The following is a 16,563-nucleotide window of genomic DNA, read 5'->3' as shown; positions in this document are numbered from 1 at the left end:
GATTTTCAAAACTTCTGCATTCCAACCCGCACCTTCATACGGTACCAGTATTATACAGCGAAGAAAAGGGCGAGTATAATACGATAAAAAGTTATATATCTCGTAAATAAAATGAAAAAATCTTGATAAATTTTTAAAACATTTAAAACATTTAATAAATCTTAAAAATTACAAAAAAATAAAAAATCATAAAAAATATTAAAAAACGCAAAATAACGGGTATAATATTTGTATAATACGTGTTTTTTTCACGTTTTTTATTTTTTGACGTTTTTTTTAAAAGATGTGTTTTGTACGGGTATTATATTATATATGACTGACTACGTTTTGTCGTATTATACGCATCCTCCCAAATTGACAATGTGGGTGGGTTATGAAAGTGAACCACTGGCTGAGATACGTGCTCTCTAGGTCTGGTTGTGCATCTGTTTATTAATCATTTGGATTGTTGGTGATAAAATTAACAAGTTATTGATTGTAAAGTGAAATATCACTTTGCTTTTCTCAATGTTTTTCATTTAATTATTTTTATTTGTCAAAATGTATATATTAACTAAAAGTGGTATTCTTTACCATCTTTTATCCTCAAGCCTATTCCATCTTTACCTTGTACCGATGCATGTATTTTTGTCTAAGACCCTGTATACAGTGGTTGGGAATTGAAGAGCATCAATGTGTCCACTTAAAGAGTACCCATATTGTCATAGACTAATGTGTACTTAGTGACATTGGCATTTTTTGATGATTTCCTTTATTTTTGAATTCTCTACTGATCAAGAGAAGGCTCACTAGCTTTAATATCCATGTTTGATTGGTTTTTAGGTGCTTGTTTTAAGAGAAATGGGGCAATTTTTTGGGAAGCATATTCAAATTGGATTCAAGCTAGTTAGTTTGAGGTTAGAACTTCAATCTTTAATGCAAGGTAACGCTTGAGAACAAATGAGGCCTTTGATTTTGGTGCTTCACAGCCATTTGAATTGTTGTTGATATGGCAGACCAAATTAGTGGATGGTGATCCTATATTCCAGAAGAACTTCATGAACTCAATTATTTGTGCAAAATGCTGAACTTGATGCCTCTGAAGTCCAATGGGAATATGACTATAGACTTGGACTGGTGGTAGTGTGTGTATCAGATAGGGCAGCACCTAAGTTGTGTTTGGACCAAGTTAGACCTGTTCGTCAAGCTCAGACCGCTGTCCACTATATCGGACTGAACTCACCGCAAGCTCGAGCCGGTCTTGTGATGACATAGCGGGACCTGACTCAATAATGCAACTCAGTTTGCCCAGCCTGGACCCACTAAACTCCATTATATTGTGGGCTACTTTTTCTTTGTGTCAAATGCTAGAAAATTCAATACGTCAGTTCTTCTTTAGAGCTTAGTAGAAGATTATATTTGGTCATTTACCAGGCTTAATCAAGATGTTTTGGGTCAGCGTCCACGCATGAAAATGAACTGTTAATCCTTGTTCGGATTCTAGACCTATGACTTGCTAGGTTTGGTTTCTATTTCATATACACCGAGCTTAGCTATTTTGTGAAGGGTTGGTTCCAGTGCCGAGCTCGAACCCTACTCAGGCGTCAATGATAAAACAACATTAATAGTAGTGCATTACGCACACATGTATCAAATTGTTTTTCTCAGAGGGTATTCCTTAAGAAGAACATTGTGTTCACGGAAAACATGTCCCCTAAAATTATATTTCAAGAACACTATGTTCTGGTTTCAAGAAATGTGGTGTTCTTATATCCAAATTATTGGATTTACTAGCAACATCCATAATCATAATGTCTCTTGAAACGGGCAGTATTCATGGGTCATGGGATCTAGAATATACAATGTTTTTTCTTATCAGATGACTTTGATGATGTATGTCCACTAATCACTAAAGTAAGGTCCAAGCTTTGACGTTGAAAATAACCGGATGAGGCCAATTCATATCAAGATTTCAGCAAGCTAGACTGACCAGGAGCTTGTACCCTGAAGAAAAAAGCAGGGGAATAAGCACATGGCTGGCTCCACCTTCGTTGGATCGACGTAGAGTTGACTTAAAGAAGGCCAAGATGCATAAAACAATTAAATCCAGACCTATACATTCTACCTGTAGTCACACACACACAGCAAGATTAATTTTCTTTGCCTTCATTCTCTGATTTTTCAGTTATTATATTCATTGCTTCTTGATTAGGAAACAGTTTTGGAAATTTTGAAGCCATCGCACTATGTCTTCAATCTATGGACGGCTTAGCAATTTTTCAATACCACCTGCAAATAATAAGAAAAACAAAGAGAGAGAGGGCCCATAAAATGGGTATGCATAACAAAATCTTGACAACAGAAAGTCTCTTAAATACAAGAACAAATCGCAAAAACGAAAAAAAAGAATGAAATATACTGACAACAACACAATAAAACAAAATAAGCGGGGTGGGAAGAGAGTTGATAGACGGAACGACAGAGTCATCGAACAACAAATGAATGACGTCACCGTAGCCGAATAACAAATTGAACATCCCCCTACACAAGGTGTGCTACAAAATAATTCGGCAATGAGAAGGTACCCCTGAAAACCCTGTTGTTGTGCTTCTCCCAAATGCGTTGTCAAAAGGATATAAACTACAACCTCCAGACACGACCCCAAAAAAAGGACAGGTGAGGGAAAAGACAAAAGAGAAAAAAAAATAAATAAAAGATGAGTTTGAAATGCTACTAAGAAGGCCATGCAGAAATGAGAACACTATAGAAACGTATGTGGGCAGTTGCCCATACAGCCCTACATTTTTTTTTTTAGGTTGGTGGTTTCGAACAATTTGTTTATTCATGTACTATGCTGCAATCATACATTTTATTATATCTAAAAATTTTTTGAACATGCCTATGCCAAAAAAAAAAAAAAAAAAATCCAAATATCAAAATTACAAAAAAAAACGTTTTTTTAAGGTTTACCAAACACTCTACTTTTTTTCCGAAATAATAAAGCCAAAATTGAGAGGGCTCTAGCCGGCTCCACCCCTGGGGAATATATCCAAATATCAAAATTACACAAAAAAAAAAACTTATTTTTAAGGTTTACCAAACACTCTACTTTTTATTTCCATAAAATTTGAGAGGGCTCGTTACAAAATTGAGTTTCTTACCACTCTGCCTAACTGATGGAACAGCCATTGGACGCTGCATTACGTGACCCTGAGGTTCTGTTCCTCGCATCAAAGGCCTTCTTATTAGGCGACAAGAGAACCGTGACGAATAGCACTTCATTTATTGTTCAAAACCGAGCGCCCCGTCAACGCTTGAAGACAAACATTGCATTCTAACTCAAACATTCCCCATTATCTCCATTGATGCTTGCACAATCTTTCTCCCCCTCATTCTTATCTGTGAAGAGAAAACCTGACCCACAGACGCTCGCTGTCTATTGGCAGGATATCATCAGCCGTATCGTGACAAAAGTGCTCTCTCTCTATCTTCTCTGAAGAGGAGAACCCTCCCTCCCACCAACGCGTTCTGTCGACAGGACACTGTACATCACCGTTAGAAAAAACGAAGGCTGTGTGACCCAGAATGGCTTTCTTCTAAGACTCCCCACAAAATTCCAAGCGCCGAAAATGGGAAACCGTGTCTGAAACGGAGAGCGCCGACTTGATTTTCCAATCCTTCGCACGAGATTATCTTCAATGGTTGCTCAACCTTTGAGAGACGAGACCCCATTTGAATCCGCGGAATTGAGGGGCCTACCTGCAACTCAAATATCAAATGGCCCATAAGGATACTGCCCACTCCAAGTAATCGAGTGCTCTCTCCCCTGTTAAAGCCATGCTCATGGCTGTGTAGGACTGTACGTTGACCCGTTTCAGATCCTGCATTTCTTTGATAAACCAAGAATCTTATCTTTGTCTACTAGAACAATCATAAAAGCATTTCAAAGGAAGAGAATTCCCAGTATTGAGTCACTTTCTGACTGCAATGGCAGCAATACGCAATGCCTTCCTGCTTTCGTTCTTCTTCTCTCTTTGGCTATCCGTCTTCTCGCAGTTACCAAAACCGAATGCAGATGTACAGGCGCTCGTCGAGTTCAAGAAATCAATCCTCGACGACCCAATGGGCTATCTCTCAGACTGGGTGGACTCCAATCACCACTGCAATTGGTCTGGCATTTCCTGCGACGCTTCTGACCAGTCTGTGATCTCCATTTCCCTGCCCGGAAGAAAGCTCAGGGGAACCATCTCGCCATTCGTAGGGAACATCTCCAACCTCCAAACTCTGTATTTAAGTTCGAACTCTTTCATGGGAACCATTCCCTTGGAGTTGGGGTCCAATTCTCAGCTCATCAGCATCTCCCTCTATTACAACAACCTGACTGGTGCCATCCCTTCTGAGCTGGGTCTCCTTCAAAACCTTCAGTTGCTTGATCTAAGCAGTAACAGCCTCACAGGTACGATACCACACGAATTAGGCCTTCTGCAACAGCTTAACACTCTTCTCTTGGCCAACAATTTCTTGCATGGGAGCATTCCTCTAAGCATCTACAATTGCTCGGCCGTAGCTTATCTTAGTTTTGCAAGAAACAATCTAACTGGCTTGATCTCTTGGAACGTTGGAAACTTGAGCAACCTTCAATTTTTTGCTGCTTACGAAAACAACTTTCAGGGTCCGCTTCCTGCTTCTCTTGGTAGATTAACAGAATTACAAACTCTGGACTTGAGCAATAACCAGTTAAGTGGGATACTACCATCTGAAATTGGAAATCTCAGAAGCTTGACAGTGCTTCAGCTTCTCGGAAACAAATTTGTTGGAAGAATTCCAGCCGAGTTGGGGAACTGTAAGAACTTGACCCTTCTGAACCTTTACGGCAATGAGTTCCAGGGAAGCATACCAATTGAGCTGGGGCGTCTGACTAATTTGATGGCACTGAGACTATATGAGAACAATCTCTCGGGGGTGATTCCACCATCGCTTTCATTCTGTAAGTCTTTAATAAGTTTGGATCTTTCCGAGAATCGTATCACTGGTTCAATCCCCCAAGAACTGGGATCGTTGCTGTCGCTCCAACACTTGGCATTGCATGAAAACAGTTTAACTGGAACAATCCCTTCAACGATTGCCAATTTAAGGAGCCTCAACTTCCTAGCCCTGAGCTTTAATTTTTTGAAAGGTGAACTGATGCCAAACATTGGCCAGCTCTACAACTTACAGGTTCTTAATTTGGCAGGCAATCAGCTTCAGGGCCCGATCCCTTCCAGTATTACAAACTGCTCCAAGCTAGAAAATGTAGGATTGACATTCAATAACTTCTCAGGGCAGATCCCTGTTGGTTTTGGTAATATGAAGAATCTAAGTTTCCTGTCTATTGGGGGTCAAGGAATGACCGGAAAGATTCCAGAGGATCTCTATAATTGCACTGGACTTAGGAGTCTGGACCTGGCAAAAAATGAGTTGAGCGGGTCACTGAGCTCAGGAGTTGGAAAGCTAATCAATCTTGAACGCTTCCATTTGTCTTATAACCACTTGACTGGGATGATTCCATGGCAGATTGGGAACATGAGCAAGGTGCTTTCTGTTAAACTTGGTAAGAATAAACTGAGTGGTCCTGTTCCTGGGCAGGTTGGCCTCCTTTCTAGCCTTCAGTTGATTGACTTGTCTAACAATGGTCTCGAGGGCACTATCCCTGAAGAAATCTTTAAGCTGAAACGTCTCACGTTTCTAGGAATCGGTTTTAACAAGTTTTCTGGTCGCATTCCTGAATCCATCTCCAAACTTCAGTGGCTAACATCACTAAATCTCAGTGGCAATATGCTTAATGGTTCTCTTCCTTCAGGCTTGGAATCGCTCTCTAGGCTTATGTACTTGGATGTGTCCCATAATCAGCTCACTGGAAACATTCCTGCTTCCTCAATATCAGCTATGAAGTCTATGCAGGTATCTCTGAATCTATCCTACAATCTTTTCTCGGGTCCAATCCCAGTTGAATTCGGGGAGCTCTCAATGCTGCAGTCCATTGACATATCAAACAATGACCTCTCTGGCAGTATTCCATCAACCATGGAAGGTTGCAAGAACCTGGTGTCACTTGATTTGTCCAAAAACATGCTAAGAGGTCCAATTCCAAGCAACATTTTCTTTGCAGGAAGTTCACTCAAACATTTAAATTTTTCAAGCAATAGGTTGGAAGGCGAAATCCCTGAGCAGATAGGAAACCTGAAGCAGCTAACAACTCTTGACCTTTCTGTCAACAATCTCAATGGAAGTATTCCTTCTGGTTTAGGCAATTTAACCAGACTTGTGCATCTAAATCTTTCTTTCAATCACCTTGAAGGAAATGTTCCGCAAGTAGGGATACTTCAAAGATTAAACTTGTCTGAGTTAGCAGGAAACCCTGGACTTTGTGGAGCAAAAGTACTGAAGCCCTGCAGCCAGAAAAACTCCCACAAGGTCATCAGCAGAACCCATCTCATCATCGTAGTGTTTTCTTCCATCCTCTTTCTTGTAAGCATCTTCTGTGCAGCTCTAGTTGCTGCAAGATGGAGGAAGAGAAACACTGCTGGGGATCATCCACAGGTGTCCTTCTCATTGCCAGAGACCATTAAAAGGTACACCGGAGTTGAGTTAGAGGCGGCTACTGAAAACTTTGATCCTAATAACATGATTGGCAGTGGCAGTTTCAGCACAGTTTATAAAGGACGGCTTCAGGATGGCCAGGTGGTAGCCATCAAAAGGTTGAAGGAGCAATTCAATTATGTGCCAGAGAAAAGTTTCATGAGAGAATTGGACATTCTGTGTCGACTGAGACACAGGAATCTGGTGAAGATACTGGGGTATGCGTGGGAAATTGGAAAGATGAAAGCTCTGGTTTTAGAGTTCATGGAGAACGGAAGCTTAGAAGATGTCATACATGGTTCAGCAATGACCGATAATGGAGGTTGGGATTTATCAAAGAGATTGGATGTTGTCATTGATATAGCTAATGGACTGGCATATTTGCACAACGGTCATGACTTCCCTATCATCCATTGTGATATAAAACCTTCGAACATTTTGCTGGACAGAGACTGGGTTGCACATGTCAGTGATTTTGGGACTTCTAGAATTTTAGGAGTTCATCGTCAAGATGGGAGCAACCCGTCTTCTTCATCTGCATTTCAGGGCACTATTGGCTACATGGCACCAGGTTTTTTTTTTTTCTTTTGCCAGTTTCTTTTACATGGTGTATCACAACATTCTGAAACTATTGAAAGCTTATCATGATGAAACAGAAACAATACCTAAAATGGAGTTAAATTTTTTAGTATTCCCTGTATTGCTTTTATAATTTGTTTATTCTATAAACACTAATTAAATGAACGTATAGTCTATAAATGTTTTCCCCGAAAGTGTTGTTCCAATGCGTTCAAGAATTTGCTATCTATTAAAGCATATCTGTTCATGATGTTGCTTCCTTTCTGTTGGGAAAATTGATTAGATATGTAAGAGCAGATTTTCACTTGACATGTGCATCCTTCACTGTCTTTAACTGTTTCCTGTTTCTGCCTTTTCGTGCCGCAGAATTTGCTTATACGAGAAGGGTGGCAACGAATGCGGATGTTTTCAGCCTGGGCATAGTGATCATGGAGATCCTGACCGGGAAGCGGCCTACAGCGACGATGAACTCAGGGAACCAAGAAACTTCCACTCTAAAAGACTGGGTCGACGGTGCTCTCTCCGGTGGAACAACTGGTGTTTCCGACGTCATAGACGAGTATCTTGTGCATCACGGGTGGTCGAAATTGGAAAATAGAAAGGTCACCATGCTCCTACAGTTGGCCTCGTCTTGTTGCTCCCAGATTCCAGACCAACGGCCGGACATTAATGCAGTTGTTTCATCGTTGTTGAAATGCAGAGGGGCAGTCGCCACGCCAAAAGTTTGAGGAGGTAGTTTGAGGAGGTATATTAAAAACATGTAAAAGTAGTGGAAAGTAGGTACTCATATGTAAATAAATAAATAAATAAATAAATATCTTCCCTTTAAGCGTTCCATGTAGGGATGGGTTGACTGCAGTAGCAGAATCTAATGTGGGACTGTGTGGACAATCGCCCCCACAGAAACCCATTTTTTATTTCTGTGTTGATACCTTATGGGTGTTATTTTTTTTTGGTTGCATAATGGTGGTCCTTAATTTGAGTAACAGTAGTAGTCAGTCGAAAATTAATTCTAGTTTCACCACATTCATCCCTAGAATCTAAGGAGAAAGTCCAACTTGAAAACCTGTTAAGGTTGAAATAAGTAGGGTTAGGGTCTTGCATTGTTAGTTAAACTTATTCAGGAAACATGATTTGATCGCTCTATAGATTTACTTGATTTAGGTCATGGCCCCACCCTGGTCAACGGAAAAAAAAAAATTACATTGAAAAAAATATAAATTTTTAATTGCCATGTATTTTTTGGATTCGAATTCAATTTGTCCATACCCAGATCCAAAGGTTGGACTGTCGGCCCGTCCTTAAAGAAAATCCTGGCTCTACCTCTGTTTATGCATGAAATGGCCTTAGTTCTAAATACATAGCAATAATAAAATGCACAACAAGATAAAATAAGAGTACATATACTACTATGAAGTAAGACTTCTTTTGGCCAATTGCCTCTAGGAAGGAAGATTAGGTCATTGTTTTCTCAACTGGGCCTTCCAAGGCCATGAAGAAAGGAGGATATATGAAGAGAAAATCTGAACTTGCTTGTGGGCATGTGAAGAACAATGTTTCTAAAATTTTGATAGAATGAAAGGTTGCATAGTTAAAATCCTAAGAGGTCATTGATTCAACGAACAATGCTAGAATAGTAAACTAGGACATTAATCGAGACAAGCAAGTAGGGATGTTAACCGATTATATTCAAATCGGATATACCCTTAATCATATCCTTTTTTTTTTTTTTTTAGATTCATATTTGGATTCATATATGAACAAAGAAAGTCATATCTAAACCCAAATCCAAAATCATATTTCACGAATCTGGCTGATTTTCAAAATGTAAGATCCTTGGACATAACATATTGATTCAAAACTAAATCTAATCCAAATCCAATGAAACTGGTCAAATGTCATTTCTTAAATCCGAAGTCCATCTGAGTTATTAATAAAATATTGTTTTTTTTTATATGATTATTTTGAAATGGTTCAATCCTATATCCGATCCAAATTGGATATATTGACATCCCTACAAGCAAAGCCAACAAGTGCTGGATAGTGCGGCACATGGACGGGGCAATGACGTTATTTCATTTATTTCTATGAAGTGGGGACGAATCAACTTCAAATTTTGTGCATTCTTAGCATCATGTTAGTAGGGAATACATGAGTGTGAGTGAGGAAGAAGGATAAAACTGCATGTACATAAGTACAGTGAAGGTAAACTAGTTAGATCACATTCTAATCATACAAGAAACCAATGAAGACATCCATAGACTAAAAGGAAACTAGGCTTGATCGTTGTGTGGTTTAAAAAATCTTTCATAGACTAAAAGGAAACTAGGATTGATCGTTGTGTGGTCTAAAAAATCTTGAGGGACATAGCATAGCTGGTCGGATCAGCGAGCCAGTATAAGTCTGTTATTAGTTAGATTTATGTGGAAGCTACTCTGCTTGATTGTAAATGGTAGATATATGATACTTTTGTTGACGGGTGTCCCACTTTTCATTTAGGTCCTGCAACAGCCATGGACCCCAAGAACAAGAGAAAAAAAGAAGGGGCTTTGGCCTCTTTGAGGTATCCCCTCCCTATATGTAATACAAAAATACATTATTTTAATTAGCTAACAGCAAACGTTTTACCATACTCAGACATGCGGCCAAGTTAAACACACTCATGCGTGCTCAAGACCTTGATGCCTTACTATCAGTTCTCTTGGCTCATGGCTATTCTAGGGAACTCTCTCAAATATAAGAGAGGTTGAGTGTCAGGCTAATTTGAATTCAGCTTTTGAAATCATAAACTCCATTAAGAATGGTGTTGTATAATACACTATATATATATATATATATATATATATATATATATATATATATATATATATATATGCAATCTATTGAGTAGTTATGATTGGACAGATAATCCTCCGTCCTCTCATATCATATTAGTGTATTTAATTACATTCACCCGATGCATTCTATTGAGTGATTGTGATTAGATGCATATCTGAATGACTAGAGGATTACACACAGAGAGAGAGAGAGAATTTGTGGATTTCTTCCTCCGGGTTTGGATGGAGAAATCCTCGGTCTTTCGTAATAATGCATCAGACCGTGTGTGTGAGAGTGAAGCAGTTGGTGATAGAATCACATATGAAGCCATCGGTCAAGTGGCCGTTCTATGAAATCATTGGCACTGTAGATAATTTATCAGACATATGTTCACTAAAATCCATGTAAGAAATCTGTAAGGTGGATATTGGGTTTTTGATAATACAAACGAAACTTTGAGTTCATAAAGCTGTTTTCTAGCATAGAAAAGGTTAAAAAGAAAATCTTCTGTAAAAGCAAAATACAAGAAAACAAAAGATTCATTTGGCTAGCTACTTAGGCCTCGAGCTGGTGCCTAGCTAGGTGAGAAAGCTTAGAGTCAGTGAGCAGAAAAATGAAAAGTAACAAATTGTTACTATTTTCAAGCTTCTTTGGCTTGTTAAATAAAATACTTTTCAAGCTTCTTTGGCTTGTTAAATAAAATACTTTATGAGTTGGGTTGATCCATGAACACCTAGTTCTATTGTTTCATGAATTTGCTTCAATTTTGCAGTAATCCCTTAAGAATGCATATTTTTTACTACAGTGCTAAAGCGATGGACATCGTATTATCATATTTTCTTAGTGATTTCTGTTGGGGGGCGTTTGGTATACCTGAAACCAAATTGCTAATTTTTAAGAAATTAGAATTATTAAACAAACCAAGTACTTTGTTTTTCGAATTAAGAAACTTAAACCTCTAATTTGGATTCAATTCCAATTTGAAGAGGAGTTTTCATTCTTGAACTAAAATTCCAAACCATCATTCAACCCACTTGGTGTTGCTCATTTTATATCATTCTTTTCACATTGAAATAATAAACTGTAACTTTAATATTTTTTTATTCATATGGTGACTGACATAGAGTTGATTGATATTTAAAAAACCATATACCGCGTTAGGTTGGCAGGTGCGTACGTCCAAAGGACTTGAACATTGAACTTTAAACTTTTCTCTTGCAGCATTCTAAGTTGGCTTGTAGTGCAAATGCATGTGCCATGGGTCACACTTATGGGCTGGCTGATTGCGACCACCCAGTGAGGGCGCCACCCAAACCACAAACAAGATCACCAAGGACTGGTGTGTGCATCTTGGCCCACAAGAGAAGTGACAGAAAACTAGCTTTCTACATCTCAAGATGGAAAAAATCTACATCACATGTAATGCAAGCAATTTTGCCCTTGGATCGTCGGTGCGCAAACTAAGCATGGTAAAATTGAGGTGTCGGTTCGGCTCGGCTCGGCTCGATAACTTTAAGATCTAGAATGCGGAAAACATGTATCGATTTTTTGCTTGTTTTACCGACGTTTTTCATGTGTTGATAAAACCTTTTCTTGTTGCGAATCGAGGGGATAGAGTCAGTCTAGCTCTAACTTGCACATCAATTAGAAAGAAGAGAAAGAAAAGGCTAAAACATGTTGGAGTCTGATGAATGCTGCTTTGCTTAGCAACAGGAAAGTGTAATTGTAGAAGGGAGAGGGTTGTAGAAGTCCCCTTATCATAATCAAATCTAGCTCAAAGGAGATCCTACTAGTAATTGCCGGTTTTTACTTGTTTTTCATTGAACTATCTATACAAGACTGATATTTTTACTGACGTTTCTCTACCGTCAGTAAATGTTTCGTTTTTTTTTTTATTATTTATGTTTCAGTTTTATTTTTCCTTTGATCATTAGGGAAGTAATTGAGTTTTCCGGGTCGTCGGTCATACAATCCAAGATGGGTACGTGAAATTTGGAGTAACTGGTTTAGCCTCATGAACATGATGCGTTGAGACTCCAATTTCATCTTTTTCTTTTACTAGTTTATGCATTGGAATACTTTAATTTGGAAAGCACGTTCATACCAAGTTATTACAGTTCATAGCTACCAAGTTATTATAGTTTATAGATACAAAAGTATATATATATATCTGCCCCCCTTTTCTTCTTTTTTCTTAACCATCAATCTTGAAAAAAAAAATCAGCTGTGGCACCTCGAACATAGTTATATGCGCCATAATGTTGCATGAATTTTTGTGTTCCAATATGGTTAATGACTAAATATTTTTAATTCACACTAAAAAAAACTTTTTTTTGTAAAAACAAAATTAAAAAGGAAAAAAAAAATAAAAAGACTATGAAGGACTTTTTAGATAAATTATCAAAATGACTTTTTCTCCTTTATTGAGTACAACTTTCTCTCATGGCTCCTTGCAAGTTTATATTCTCTGTCTCTCACTAGGTGTCATACCTTTAGGTGTTAGACTTGTAAAGAAACCTTCACAGCTTTTTATTTTTTTTCCACATTGATGGTTAAGGAAGAAAAGGGAGGAAAAGAGAAGGGACAGATAGGTAAATCGGACACCACTAAGCCTGGCACAAAAACCAGACCACTGATTACTAAAACACCCTTTTTTTTACAATTTAACTGTATAAATATGATCTTAAGAATGTTTTGATGAAAATCATGCACTAAGTCATTCTTACGCTTAACATGTTTATGTAATAATAAAAAAAATGGATGCCTCTTAGGGTATCGAAGTTTTAAAAGTGCAAAAATCAATTTTTTTTTCTTAAAAATAACTTGAACAAAGACATATTTTGTATTCAAAGAGTATTTACAAATACATTAGAATGTTCATATATTGTTTAAAATAATTTTAGAAAAGAAATTTAAGAGGTCTAGTTTTTGACCTAACATAATATCACCTAAGGGTCTGACACAGCTACCATATTTTCAAGATCTCTCCCTCTCTCTCTTTATATATATATATCAGAAATTGGTAAAGCCCAGATGCTTATGTTAGGGATAAAAGCCAGGCCGACTAATATTTTCTTAAAAAATTATTTTTTAAAAAATATAAACATTTTTATGTTTATAAAAACTATTTTCATGTAAAACATGCTTTGATTCAAGTTGTTTTTCCTAAAAATGTGGACTTCTTATTATCAAAATGTTGATGCTATGGAAGTCATTCATTTCTTTTCCTATTATAAAAATCCTACTAAAATCTAACAAATGATCAACTTAATATATGTTTTTGTATCAACCTATGCTTAAGATCATATCAGTAAAGTTAGATTGCAAAAAATTACAAACTTTTTTAGACATGAAAATTCAAGAGTTTAGTTTTTAATCCCTGACCTAAGGGCCTGGTTTTTTCTAATTTCTCTCTCTCTCTCTCTCTCTCTTTCTATATATATATATATCAGAAGATTTCTGGCGATGACTTTTTTATTATGTAGACTTGAGTCGTCTCAACTCATCCATAAAAGTGAAAACAGATCTGAAAGTTGGACTCATGAAATTTGATTGAACTAGTCAGACAACTATAGATATTGCCCAAATGAAAAATACACACACGCACACACACATAGTATTTCATTCTGTCAAATTATCTGCTGATGCAAATTCTAATGCAACCCAATATGATCATAAAAAGGATACAAGTATTACTATTGAAGATGGGGAACTTCAATACATTGCAACGCCTTATTTCATACAATTCTCACCCAACTAAGATATCTTCAGATTAAACTAAGAGAGTGGTGCACATAAATCCGACTTTTATCTGCAATTTGTGTTGGTTTTCCAACTCCATATCACTCGATTTTCCCTTGCCGTTCTTCCTGCACCGACAAAATCCCTGTACTTCATCAGTAAATCGGAACCACGAATGCCCATATCATGTTCTCAGCAAAATTGAGATAAATCTTTTGGAGATTTTTTCATTTTATAAGTAATGATATTTTCAAGGTGTGGGAGAGTTGGCTGTTGTCGTTTAACCTGTCGTATCTATGGTCCATGGTTGCTTTTGTCCAATGTCCCAAAACTTTCCTCCAAGGGCATAGTTAGCTGGTTGGGCTCCCGATTGTGTAAGCGGCATGTTGTCAGTTCGATTCTTATGGATGTCATACTCGAAATGTTATTGTGTGAACCAAGTGTTGGCGACAGAATTTGTTTTAAGCAAAGGGTCAACCTACAGGTTTTAGGGTTTGTACAGGAGCCAAACTATAATTATTTTAAAGAAGTAAGTAGGAAATTTTAAATTTTCAAAAATTGACCGGGAGTTATGGCCGCTGCCGACCCCTTTTGGCAACCCCACTGTGTGAACCGCCGTAGTTGAGCTAGAAGATACTATTGTACCTTCACGACCAAGCTTCGACGCAGCCTTAAGAACCTCGGAGGGATGGGACAGTAACGGAGATACATGGTGGCGGGTATGGGCAGTTGCATACACAAGCCTCACAAATTTTCATTACCTTTTATATGGGTGCCACCAATTATTTGCATATTTATATATATCAAAGTTTCCGAATTTTTTTTTTGAAATAATGCCCCTTTTAACCTAAAATTTCTAGTTGATCCACCAACAAGACGTGTGTCTCAACAAAATGTAGTAGGACATGTATTGGGTCCGAACATACGAACCTGGTATATGCGCCAGTATGGTTAATGATTAAATTACCCTTAGTTCACATTGTAAAAGAAAACTTTTTGTAAAAACAAAATTGAAAATGAAAAAAAAAAAGTAAAAAAAAACTATACAAGACATTTTTTAACAAATTATCGAAATATCATAAACGTATGACCTCCTTGGACCAAAGATGCATAAACGTCATAAGCTTTCTCACAGAAGATTGCTTCAACTAGCAATTGACGGGCTTCTTTTGTAACTCACTCGCTACTTTATTGGCCCACGCAAAAACAGTGAAGTTGGAATTTTCTAAAGTTGGAATTTTCTAAGGCCCACGAGTTTGCCGTGACGACCGGTGTTATCAACATCATATCCATGTTATACCAGCTGCTTTTTTCATACAAAAAAAAAAATATTAATAAATATGTTAAATTTTAATAAACAAAAGAGATTAACAAAAATGTGAAATTATTTAATAAACTAAAAATGCTTAGTTTCTCAACACGTTGTATGCGTAGCACATGTGAGGCCCATGTTGACAGCTCCGGCCGGAAGTCCTCAGGTTGTACTAGCATTTTGGGTTTAACTTTTTGAAAATCTGAAGATGAGTAAAAAAAAAAAAAAGGTGATATTATTTCACAAAAGTTTCTTGAAAGGTAGCAGAATAAGTAATGAGATTAAAATAAAAAACAAAACATACATGGTTAAATTAGACAGAAGAAAGTATTGCGACCGTACTCTGTCCATTTATACTTGAAAATTTTCGTCCTCCTATTGAAAACTTGGGACAAATGTATTGGTGAATCAGTTTATTCGAGTATAAATGTGATTCTGAAATCTAGAAATGTTGAGAAATTCTAAATCTGCTCTTGAATTGTTTGGTTCACTTTCTTAAGAAGCTTGAATTTTTTAGTGCTTATGAAACTTCATTATGCTCCCCAAACCAATCAATACAAAGCTAAATTTTGGACTAATCCAACTGAGATTTGCTTACTTACAGCAGTTCATCAGGCGGGGCACTGGTAATCGGCGGGTGGGTTCTTCCCACAGGTGACAAGTACATCGAGTGCCACAGGGAGGATGAGGCTGATATTCAGGAGCTCCATTTTAATGGCGGTGCAGAGGCAGACCGCTGCGTCCAGGTCTGCCAGCCCTTCCAGCACAGGGCAGCAGGTCTCCTTTATCTCATTGCCCAGCCCTATGTGCACCAGCCCGCCCAGCAGGTCCACACATGCACCCAACTCTAGCGCATCGATGGGGCATGTCTGGCCTGTTGGCGGGCTCGGCACCATGGCTGGAGGTGGGGGAGGACATGGCGTGCTACTAGGAGGCGGATTGGGCACAACATATGGTGGTGGTGGTGGTGGTGGTGATAGCTTTGGCACAGGTGGTGGTGGTGGTGACAGCTTTGGAACTGGTGGCGGCACATACACTGGAGGTGGTGGTGGTGATTTCTTTGGAACCGATGGCGGCACATACACTGTTGGTGGGGGTGGTGATTGCTTTGGAACTGGTGGCGGCACATACACTGGCGGTGGGGGTGGTGACTGCTTTGGAACCGGTGGCGGCGGCGGCGGTGAGAGCTTCGGAACAGGTGGCGGCACATATACTGGCGGTGGTGGTGGGCATGGAGTGACCTTAGGAGGTGGCTCAACATAGGGTGGAGGAGGGGATGGTGATGGCGGTGGTGGCGATGGTGGCGGCGGTGGCGGTAGCAATGGTGGGGAGGGTGGTGGTGGACTCCAGAGCCTGGGAGGTTGCTTAGGAGGCAATGGTGGGAGGTTGCATACTGGGCAGGCAACAGTTGCTCTACTGTGGAAGAGGATCACAACTAGAAGACTAATTAGCTCAAGCTTTCCCATGGCAAGAGAAGATAGTAGGAATCCAAAGAGGAGCTCAGAATATGATGTGGG

General features: G+C 38.6%; 2 protein-coding genes across 3 annotated transcripts; one reads left to right on the top strand and one right to left on the bottom strand.

Annotated features, from left to right (window-relative positions):
• Positions 1–3,521: 3,521 nt before the first annotated feature.
• On the top strand, positions 3,522–8,037 carry LOC116253950 (LRR receptor-like serine/threonine-protein kinase FLS2). The gene is made up of 2 exons (XM_031628953.2): positions 3,522–7,168; positions 7,543–8,037. The coding sequence occupies exons 1-2, from the start codon at positions 3,967–3,969 to the stop codon at positions 7,902–7,904; spliced, it is 3,564 nt and encodes a 1,187-aa protein (XP_031484813.1). The 5' UTR covers positions 3,522–3,966; the 3' UTR covers positions 7,905–8,037.
• A 5,625-nt stretch (positions 8,038–13,662) lies between these two features.
• LOC116253858 (36.4 kDa proline-rich protein) lies at positions 13,663–16,563 on the bottom strand. Of its 2 annotated transcripts, none has more exons than XM_031628822.2 (2): positions 15,649–16,563; positions 13,663–13,879 (listed from the first exon to the last, which is right to left on the bottom strand). In XM_031628822.2, the coding sequence occupies exon 1, from the start codon at positions 16,510–16,512 to the stop codon at positions 15,658–15,660; it is 855 nt and encodes a 284-aa protein (XP_031484682.1). In that variant the 5' UTR covers positions 16,513–16,563; the 3' UTR covers positions 13,663–13,879; positions 15,649–15,657. The 2 variants fall into 2 exon arrangements, with proteins under 2 accessions (XP_031484682.1, XP_031484681.1); XM_031628821.2 differs by having other exon boundaries at positions 13,663–13,862.

The sequence above is a fragment of the Nymphaea colorata genome, chromosome 5 (genome assembly GCF_008831285.2).
Source record: "Nymphaea colorata isolate Beijing-Zhang1983 chromosome 5, ASM883128v2, whole genome shotgun sequence".
NCBI classification, from domain to species: domain Eukaryota; kingdom Viridiplantae; phylum Streptophyta; class Magnoliopsida; order Nymphaeales; family Nymphaeaceae; genus Nymphaea; species Nymphaea colorata.
This window is presented reverse-complemented; position numbering and strand designations above follow the sequence as displayed.